This window comes from Danio rerio, chromosome 19 (genome assembly GCF_052040795.2).
Source record: "Danio rerio strain M-AB ecotype USA chromosome 19, GRCz13ab, whole genome shotgun sequence".
Taxonomy (NCBI): Eukaryota; Metazoa; Chordata; class Actinopteri; order Cypriniformes; family Danionidae; genus Danio; species Danio rerio.
In genome coordinates, this window is record NC_141039.2 from 45,750,001 (window position 1) to 45,761,376 (window position 11,376).

An 11,376-nucleotide genomic window follows, 5' to 3' on the forward strand; every position below is an offset into this window, starting at 1 on the left:
TCATCTGATATGCTGTCTCTTTCTCCCTCAGCCATTCTGATTGGAGGACTGTTTGCCTTTGTATTTGCAGACTTCCTGGTCATAGGTAAAATACGTAGGAGTCGCAGGCTAGAGCGTCAAATTAGTCTGATTTTTAGCCCCTACTTTTCACATTTTACAGTTGAGCTTTAGTTTAGAGAGGCTTAAACTCTCCCCGCCTTCATTTAAATGTGTTTTGTGTGTCTTTGTCTTTTTTGTTGTTTGTTTGCTTTTTACCATGCAGCTTTTTTGATTCAAACACATGCAATTGTTTTTATTTGCTCTTTTTACTGGTAATGCGTTACTTATCTCTGATTGATAATATCAAATTTACATAATAAAGTGGGTTCAGTGTCGATTTTATTTTTTTTAATGTGTTTAAATATTAAATGTAAATATTCCAATAAATAAAAATAAATAAATATTGTTATTATTATTATTATTATTATTAAAAATATGTAATGATTTAGTTTTGTTAAAATATCCTAATTATATATATAAAAAATCATAGATCATAAATATAGTGCGGGGATCAGTGTTAATTAAATTTTTCAAATGTATCCATTACAACAAAATAATAAATCGATCTAATGGATATTATTATTACAATTTCATGTTTTATTTTATTTTAAAGGTTTGGTATTGTCTGTTAATATAATATATATACAGTGAATACATTGCATTATTATTATTATTATTATTATTATAAATATGTAATAATTCAGTTTTATTAAAATATCTTAATTCTATATATTAATAATGATAATAATAATAATGATAATAAAATAATAATAATAATAATAATAATAATAATACAAAAAACAATAATAAATCATAGATCCTTAAATAATAAATTGCAGGGATCAGTGTCAGTTTTATTTATTTTGCAATGTGTTTATTACAATAAAATAATAAATATAATGTGTGTGTGTGTGTGTGTGTGCGTGTATATATATATATATATATTATTAATAATAAAGGTTTGTTGTCATCTGTTTTTATAATATATAAACAGTAAAAATATTTATTATTATTACTATTTATTATTTAAATTAAGTAATGAATCAGTTTTGTTAAAATGTATATAATATGATAATAATAATATTTATAATGCTAAAATTTCATGTTTTATTTAATTTTGTAGGTATGGTATAATCTGTTAATATAATATATAAACTGTGTGTGTGTGTGTGTGTGTGTGTGTGTGTGTGTGTGTGTGTGTGTGTGTGTGTGTGTGTGTGTGTGTGTGTGTGTGTGTGTGTGTGTGTGTGTGTGTGTGTAATTCTAATATTCTAATCATATTATATATAATAATAATAATAATATAAATAATAATAATACTATATAAAAACTCATAAATCTCAGATCATAAATGATCAAGTGGAATTGGTGTCAATTTTATTTTTAATGTGTTTAATCATTAAATTGATTCATTACAGTTAAATAATAAATAAAAATAATGGATATTATATGGATGTTATATTAGTATTATTACACTATAATCTTCTATGTGAAGCTGCTGACACAACCTACATTGGAAAAGCGCTATAGAATTAAAGATGAATTGAACTGAATTGGATTATTATTATTATTATTTATTATCATTAGTATTGTTATAATTATTTAAAAGTACCTATAATTATTTTACTGTTTGGAACTCATCTGCTAGTATGATATATTAATGTTATAAAAAATAATAAATTAAACTTTTTTGAACACCAAGTGAAATACATTTCTGTGAGCTTGATTAAAATATCATTTAGTATCTCTTAAACTTCTTTGTCATTGATCCAGCGATGGCACTTGCAGATTTATGGATGCTGGGAAAGCACATCATTTCTGAAGTGCTCATAAATAATCAATATCTGTTGTTGTTCCTCCAGCGGTGATCGTCGGAGGTGTAGTCGGCGCTCTCTTCGCCGCGTTCCTGGTAATGTTACTCGTCTACCGGATGAAAAAGAAAGACGAAGGCAGCTACACATTGGAGGAGCCCAAACAAGCCACCGTCACCTACCAGAAACCAGACAAGCAGGAGGAATTCTACGCCTAAAACTCCACATATTCATCGTCCTGCATCTCTCCGACCTCGTCCCGTCTCTCTGACCCTTTTTTTTTTTCTTAAATCTCACCCCTTTTTCCTTTGATCCTTCCCTCGTTTCCCCCATGAGAGTGCCTCTCATTCCACAGACTCTGAACTTTCTTTTCCAAAAAACAAAAAAAGGAGAAAAAGATTAATGTAGAAACATTAGAATTGTTTGTGGGTGGGGCTTGAGGTTGGGGGTGGGGCCAAATGGGGGCGTGGCAAACATGAGGGCGGGGCTTGAGTGTACACATACACAGAGAAGAAACTTTTTTAAGACATGTTATTATTGATATGTTTAGAATCGTTGACCTGATTTTTTTCGTTTGTTTGTTTCTTTGGGGGTTTTGTAAAGACAGATGTGCACAATATTACTCTCAAATTGAACCTGGGAGATAGATGGAAGCATGAAAAAAGAAAAAAAAAGACATTTGGGGTCATGGAGGGATTGTGCAAGTCAGAAAGAAGAGTTGCATGGCAGAAGTAGAGGAGAAATCTGAAGTCTATACTCGAAATGCTCTTCTGTCACCAAGGTCACGTTGTGTGGTGCCTTCCATTTCCCTGGTGCTAGCAATGCAGAGTGAGTATGTGTGTGTGTGTGTGTTTGCAATCATACCACCCCAGCCTAGACACACACACACACACACACACACACATATACACAACCCGACTCCCTCTGCTGACGAAAGCATGACATTACTGTCCGAACAGGGAGCCCGAAACACGTACAAACACACACACACAGCACATTAAAAACACTGAGCGTCCGCTGTGAGGGAGCGCATGCATAGAATCAGAGGACTAGCCTCTCCTCTGCTCTGTATAAAGACTTTAGTAATCATTAGTAATAATCAATAATATATCAGCAGCTCTGAACGGAAGGAAAGCGGCGATCATAATATTCGTAGTGAAGGATATTATTATCTATTTAGCTGTGCGGTAAGGTTTTATCGGTGTAAATATCAACTCAACTTTTGTTTTGGTCATGCTTTTAAATCATGATATCGTAGTTCAAATTAAACACGTGCTATTAAAAAACTCACATGGATGATTTTATATTTTAACCCCAGGAGTAATACTGACACCTTTGCTCGGTGCTTTAGTAGTTTTTGTTTTGAAGCACAAGGTTGGTTTTTAACAGACATTTAGTTTGGAAATTTCGCATACACGCCACACAAACTGCCCTGATGGACGGTCATGCTCGAGGTGGATGCCGTAGGAAAGTGTTGATGAGGAACTTGCGTGTTTTCTGGGGGTGTTGGGTTATTAGTGCTGTGGGTGACATATAAATGAGCGTTCTGTCAGCATTAACTCGACTTGGTGGTGCTTTAATGTCTTTCTTTTTGGGGTGCGCAGAAAAGAAATTCACTGTAAAAACTGCTGGCTTCCACACAGTTGCTTTTTGTTGTCCCAACACAAATCAAGTGAACTCGATAATTTTTACAAATTGAAGTTGATTGAACAAAATAATTTAGTTGTCTTTAAAAAAAGCTTAAGGACAGTGATGTTTCAGCTCATTTTAAATAAGTAGTTTAAACAAGCAGCAAACGTAATTTTTTTTGAGTGTTGTTAATTACGTCCTGCTCACATTTATTCATGTATAGTTGTGTTACGTATTACATTCTAAAAATGCTGAGTGGTCTTAACCCAATGTTGGGTCAAATATCAACAAATTCAACATTGGGTTAATTTTATAATTTAATTTGAATGACACTTTTTAACCCAACACGCTTTTGCTGCTTTTTCAATCTTATTTAAAATAAGTTGAAAAAACACAATTCTTAAGGTTATTTTGGAGACTTAATCATTTTTTGGGTCACACTTTACAATAAGGTTCATTAGTTAATGTTAATTAATGCATTTACTTACATGAACAAACAATGAACAATACATCTACGGTATTTGTTCATGTTAGTTAACGTTAGTTTATGAAAATACAGTAGTTCATTGTTAGTTCATGTTAACTCATGGTGCATTTACTAATGTGAACAAGCATAGACTTGGATGTTAATAATGCATTAGTAAATGTTCAATTATGATTAATAAATGCTGTACATGTGTTGTTCATGATTAGTTCATGTTAGTAAATGCATTAACTAATAAACCTTATTGTAAAGTGTTACCCATTTTTATTTTATTTTAGTGGATTGAACATTAAATAACTAAGTTAACTTAATCGATTTATGTTGGTACAACATGAAGACATTTTCTGGAATCCAACATTTTTTTACAGTGCATTTTCTGTTCCATACAGTTCTTTCATGTTGTCCCAACATGCATTGATTAAATTAACTTAATCATTTATACAAGTTTAAGTGGATCAATCATAAAATTAAGTTGTCGCAAAAAATCCTTAAGAATTGTGTTGTTAAACTAATTTTCATTAGCATAAGTAATGTTTTTGAGTCAATTTTTTGATACAGCAACCCAGGGTAAGCTTTTCTAAAAACAAGAATCAAGCAACACTTGTTGTATATTTAAAGTGCTTTAAAAATTTACTGAGATTTACTGGTGAGAAGTTAACTTGAAGTATTACACTGAAAAAAATATTAATTGGATTTACTAAACTTTTCAAGGTAAGCAAACAATTAATATGGGCTGAACAAATTAAATGAAGTAATGTTTCACCAAATGTGTTTGTTTTATTTAAGCCCATATTAATTGTTTGCAACTACTTACCTTTAAAAAAAAAAAAAGTAAATCCAATGAATTTTTTTTTTACATTTTTAAATAAATTCAACCTTAATTGTTGGTCACTGCAGGATTGCATTCATAAAACCCTTTAGTGTCATAGTTGACTTTGACAAGAAAATCCAGACAGATATAATAAAAAAGGAGGAAAAAGTTAATTGATTGGATTTTAACGCATCAGTTGGGTTTGTTCATATTTGAGCAAATTTGAGTTACAACAACCCAGAATTTTTAGAGCTAAGCTTTTCTGAAAATGTATGCAAAAGAATCAAGCAACACTTGTTGTATATGTAAAGTGCTTTTAACATATACAGTGTCTGGTGAGAAATTAACTTAAGTTTTAATTAACTTACTTTCAAACAAGCAGGACTTAATTAATTTGATCCGGTGTGTTTGATTAAGGTGGGAACTAAACTGTGCAGAGCTGCGGCTCTCCACGAACTGGCTTTGACACCTGTGACTTAAGGTATTGTACAGAAAAATAAACGATTCATTGAATTTACAATTATTTTATTTTTTTAGGTAAGTGGTTGCAAACAATTGATATGGGCTGAATTTAAACAAACAAGCAAATTAAAATGAGTAATACTCAACTTAATTTGTTTGTATAAAGTTATCCCATATCAATTATTTGCAACCACTTAACTTAAAAACATTAATTAAATCCAATGATTTTTTTTCCTGTTTTAAAAAAATTCAACCTTAATTGTTGGTCTCTGCAGGATTTCTGCAGGATCAGCTTCATAGTTGACTTTTACAAGAAAAAGCAGACAGATGTAAGTTAAGTTTTAAGATAGATAAAGTTAACTGATTTAACTTAAGTTAAACTTAGTTAACTGATTGCATTTTGTCTTGCTATTTTTTTTTTGGTTTCTCATAACTTGTGTGCTTTCTCTAAGTGTGTCAGATTAAACTATTAGAGTTTTATGAATGTACAGAGAATAATGGGAAAGTCAAGATTATGTTTATTTTTCACCAAACCAAAGACCTCCAAAACACTTAGAATATACAACATGTCCCATTGGCCATTCCTAGGATACATTTTCATTGGTTTAAGCAAACCTTAAAGGGATAGTTCACCCAAAAATAAAAATTTATTCACAATTTGAGTTTGTTGAACGGATATTTTGAAGAAAGCCAAAAACCATCATCGACATCCACAGTAGAAAAACAAATACTATGGAAGTTAATGATCTCCAGTTTCCAGCTTTCTTTAAAATATTTTTTTTATTGTGTTCAACAAAGGAAAGAAACTCGAACAGGTTTGTAACAAGTGAATGTTAAGAAAAAAACAACAACAGTATATTCATTTTTGGGTCAACTGTCCCTGTAAGATGCTATTACATGAATGAGCATTAAAAAATCTCTTCAGCTCCCAAAAAGGAAAGAAAGGCATTAAAACAAGGCTCTGATGAATAAATGATGACTTAAAAATGTCATTCTGGGGTGAACGATCACTTTAATGCTCCGAGAGGGAAAATAACACATCTAACATAAAGATATCCAAGCTGAAAGCCTTTAAATAAGAACGAAAAGGAGTTATCATTTTATTTCCTCGGTTATCATTGTTACGCCAGGATACAATAGATTCATATAAAACAAAACAAACAGTCTAGAAATGCATGAATTAGCAATAACAAGCGATCAACAACAGACTCTGTGGTTGACATGCTCCGAATGTATGTGACATGTCGTGTGGTGTGACGTCAGTGTTTATCGCAGCTGTAAAATGACATTACTCGTCTTGAACACATATCATTTTAATAAATATCTGTACTATAGTGAATATCCGGGATAATAGTGCGCAGTATCAGCACACACCCTCTCCCAAAAATTCCTTTTTTTATATCCACAGTAATGGAGAATTCAACCCAGATGCATTTATAAACACAATCGCTGAGGGTAAAGCTGCCATAACACTGAAAACCTGACATCCAATAACGCTTCCTGTTATATCACAGATCGTGCATTTACAATACATGAGGATTTTTATTTTGTGTGTGTGTGTGTGTGGAAACATCGACACTCAAGCATATCAGAAGGGGTGTGAGCACATTCAAGACGCACTGCGATCATACAGGGGTGCACTATAAAATAATATCTGGTAATTATCAGCTGCTGTATTTTGTGATTCTCAAGTGTTTTCTGTTTATTTACGATTGTGAATTGCATTATGGGATGTTAATCTCTGCTCTGTCCATGTTTGATGTTGAAAATTCAACTCTGCAGTTTTAATAGAGTCACTTTAGCAGTTTGAGATGATGTATAAAAAATAAATAGAGAAATAAGTCTGTAAAATAACAGAAAATGTACTGTAATTAGCAGGTTTTTGTACCATAATTTACAACACCAACCCAGATGATATATCACTTTAAACCAGTGGTCACCAATCTCGGTCCTGGAGGGCCGGTTTCCCTGCAGGGTTTAGCTCCAACTTGCTTCAACACACCTGCCTGGATGTTTCAAGTATAACTAGTAAGATCTTGATTAGCTTGTTCAGGTGTCTTCGATTAGGGTTGGAGCTAAGATCTGTAGGACACCGGCCCTCCAGGAACAAGTTTGGTGACGCCTGCTTTAAACTATTAGAAATGTCAACATTTTCAACATCAAAAGCAGGGGTGCCCAAACTTTTTATTATGAAGGGCCAAAAACCAAACTTGATTAAGGGCTGTGGGCCGAAGGTAAATAGCAAACTGTATTACTTTAAAGCTTCCATGAGTAATTTCCTCATTTATTTCCTAATATTTCAAAATAATTACAGAATATTGCTTTGAATAATATGAAATAATATATTAACTGATGCAGTATATTTTTGGTTTAGATACTTCTATTGATTTTCAGTTTTTCAAATGAGAAAGAACAACAATACAAACCCCATACCAATCCAAGAGCAGGATAGCACTCACATTAGCCGAAAATTAACAAATATACAATTGTACATGTAGGTTCAAGTACAAAGAAATAATAATAATAATAATATTAAAAAATAATAATAATAAATAAATAAATAAAATACAAACACCTAACCATAAATACCATAAATGTACAGCAAAATCAAATTATTTGAGATTTTTCACATAATCAATTAAAGGTTGCCACACCTTCAGGCCTGGATAATCGGGAGGACCGAGAGAATTCCCGGTGGGCTGGTCCGTTTTTTTTTGCCCGCAAGGGCCAGTGTCCCTAGCTGATTGCACTCTCAGCAGTCACTTTTTTTCATTTGTTTATTTATTTGACCATAGCCTCACTCTTTTTATTCATTATTTAGCCGCAGCTCCGCTCCTTTGATTTATTTTCTTGCAGCCCCTTGAGCAAAATGCAGCCTGCAGGTTAATGATGATGTAACTGTCATTCGACCCCAAACAGCGGCACCTTAGTGAACATAAGAATTTGAATAATTAATATTAATGAATATTACCCCTGCCCAATGAAAATCAGATGATTCACTACATTAATAAATCTGACATGACTTGATCAGAAATCTAAAAAGTGTAGAAAAAGATTAAGCCATCAAAAGAAAGTAATACTGTGGTCAAGTCTTGCAGATAGCAGTGCAATATTGATTTTTTATTCCAAACGCACCAGTGTAACAGCACCGTTGTGGTCCAGTTGTCATCGCATTGCGTAGTTTGGGTATCTCTGGTCAAAAGCTTTAAGAGGGAAGATCAAGGTCCCATAATGTAATTCAAAATCATAAATAACTAAATGAACCACAAAGTATGAGAAATGATCAATTTCCAGATATTTATTTACAGTGTGTTTGTACTTCAGTCTAAGATTGTAACATCACACCTGTAGATATATTGAATTTTGTACTATATCCTGACAGTGTGCGAGATATCCTGCGTATGTGTGAATTCTGGCTTGTTTTAATGCATTTGCAAGTGTGTTTCACTCCCCAATTGTTCTTCCATTTTTTGGGGGGTACATACATACATACACACTCGTCTCTCCCTGCACTTAAATTGTTTTATATTTGACACTGACAATTGCACAAACACACCAAACATTTTACTTCGTATATCACAGCCTCGGCCTTATAAATGGGACCTTGAGGGATTTTTGACCCGTCACAGCTCACCTTTGATCAAATTACTATAGTAAGAGCCAGTCTCCTGGACATGGGGGGAAATTTACAAACCAGTCATTGGTTTTAATGATATGTTTTTTTTTTATCTGATATTCACTTGGTTATCTGTTGTTTGCTGAAAACGTACACCAATTAGATGTTTGAGTGTCATCACTTTATAAAATGTTCACATGTAAAACTTGTGAATGTATGCAAAACTAATTAACTTTTTACATTAAACAGTGAGAAATAAAGCATTTTTTAGTCTTTTTTCATTGCTAGTGGTCTTAAAACCACTAAACATAGCAAATAATAATAGACAAAATGCAGTTTGATGCATCTATAAATTATAGTTTATCTTAAATCTTAAAACAACAAAGTTATGAAATTGCAGTTATTAAAAATAATTAAAAAAAACTTATATTTTTTAATTTAATTTTGACAAGGGCATAAATGGTCATTTAAAAAAAAGACTTAAAGTAAGATTAAATTTAAATAAAAGATAATTAAATAAACTAAAATTAAAGACATATAGATATTTTTGGGTCATAAAAATTGTATTAGTTAAAATTAAAACCAATATCCAAACAGTTGCACTAAGGAAATATTAACTTATCTTAATATATCACATGTGTTGCTTCATTTATTTTTGATTTTCTCAGTCAAAATAATTTTCAATTGATCACAAAACAAACAACTAAACAAAGCTAACAATAATGCAAGAAAAAATGCAGGTCCTAATATTTCAAATAATTGTAATGCATAAGTTTTTTTTTTATAATAATGTTGTCAAAAAATAGGGGAGGGGGGGGCGCTTAGTTATTCATTCATTCATTTTAATCCCCTTTTCCGGAACCGTGTCACGGGGGCAGCAGTCTCAGGAGAGAACCCCAGACTTCCCAGATAGTTCCTCCAGCTCCTCCAGGGGCATCCAGAGGCTTTCCCAGGCCAGCCGAGAGATCTAGTCCCTCCAGCGTGTCCTGGGTCTTCCCTGAGGTGTCCTCCTGGCGGGACATGCCTGAAACACCTCCCTGGGTGTCCAGGAGGCCACCGAAACACATGCCCAAGCCAATTCAGCTGACTTCTCTCAATGTGGAGGAGGAGCGGCTCTACTCCGAGCTCCTCCCAGGTGACAGAACTCCTCACCCTATCTATAAGGGTGCTCCCATGCCATCCTGCGAAGGAAACTCATTTCGGCCTCTTGTATCTGAGATCTTGTCCTTTTGGTAATAACCCAAAGCTCATGACCCTAGGTGGGAATAGGAACGTAGAATGATCAATAAATTGAGAGCTTTGCCTTTCGGCTCAGCTCCATCTTTACCACAACATAACAGTACATCGACCGCATTACTGCTGCCGCTGCACCAATCCGCCTGTCAATCTCACGTTCCAACCTTCGACCACCACCCATTGGCTTACCACCAGGTTGCTTAGTGATTTCCGAAAATTGAATACATTTTTAAAACCATTATAATTTACCATATTTTATCCATAACCTTCTCAAAATAAAAATTGTACACTCTCAGAAATAAAGCTACAGGAGCTGTCACTGGGGCAGTATCTTTTTAATAGATACATATTTGTACCTAAAGGGTCTATAATGGTAGCTCAAAAGTACTTTTTAGGTACATTTGGGGACTAAAATTCACCTTTGAGGTACCACTATGGACACTCTGCGTACAAATACGTATCTTTCAAAACCTTTACATGCACCTTTATTTCTGAGAGTGTAGTTACAGCCTTTTGATTGATTTATTTCTTGATTAGATTGTGACCCTTGGGGTGATATAAAAGACACAGCAATAGCGTCAGATGCAGCAGATTGATTTCATGGCACCAGGTTAAACTTTCTGGCACATTTACAGCACTCTCATACATTAAAAAATAAATAAACGAAGAGTAGTTGTGGGCCTCTTGGTGTGAGTGTGCCATGCATCCAAGGTTTCTATATTTATAACCACCAATATATGATATTGGGAGTTACGAGTCAGTTGTTATTTTGGGGGTCGTGAGCTGAAAAGGGATTTGGGATCTCCTGTTCTAAGAGACTGGCTCTGACAGATATTCACCTGAGCAATCATTAGTATGCAATTGGATGTTGAATAACGTTATTGAAACGCATATGTGCTAAACACATAGTTGCAAGCCTACAATTAGTATGTGAAATTCAGGTATTAAGACGTGATGATTGTTTAACACTTTTATTTTGTACGAAAATAAGAATAATCCATTGGTGCTGGAGGTCTAATGTTCTGATCAAGATGATGTTCACCGCTTTCACCCTGCTATCTAATCTTGTGAGCAACACTTTCACTTGTCCTTGTAAATCCACATCTCCCAGCAAAGTAAAACATGCACCCGTCCATTCGGGACGTCTGGAGGTCACTGTGTGTGTTAATGTTATGGACGTATGGAACTTTGAGTTTGCGTCGCTGTCTTTTCTACTCATCCTACCTGTAACCGGTCACTCTTTTTATTCATAGCCAAATAAGAGGCGGGGCTTCCTGTGTCTGTGTGC

At 33.7% G+C, this 11,376-nt stretch overlaps 1 protein-coding gene across 2 annotated transcripts in view; it reads left to right on the forward strand.

Annotated features, from left to right (window-relative positions):
- Positions 1–7,097, forward strand: part of sdc3 (syndecan 3) — an 89,787-nt gene extending 82,690 nt beyond the window's left edge. Inside the window, exons 5-6 of one of the 2 annotated variants that reach the window (XR_015517243.1) lie at positions 1,902–5,126; positions 5,212–7,097. Coding sequence is in view for 1 of the 2 variants with exons in the window: in XM_087296106.1 (XP_087152232.1) it covers positions 1,902–2,068 (167 nt within the window). In the remaining variant the exon portion in view is untranslated. Of the gene's footprint in view, positions 1–1,901 lie in introns of both variants that reach the window. The other variant, XM_087296106.1, reaches the window with a different exon arrangement.
- The last annotated feature ends 4,279 nt before the right edge of the window (positions 7,098–11,376 follow it).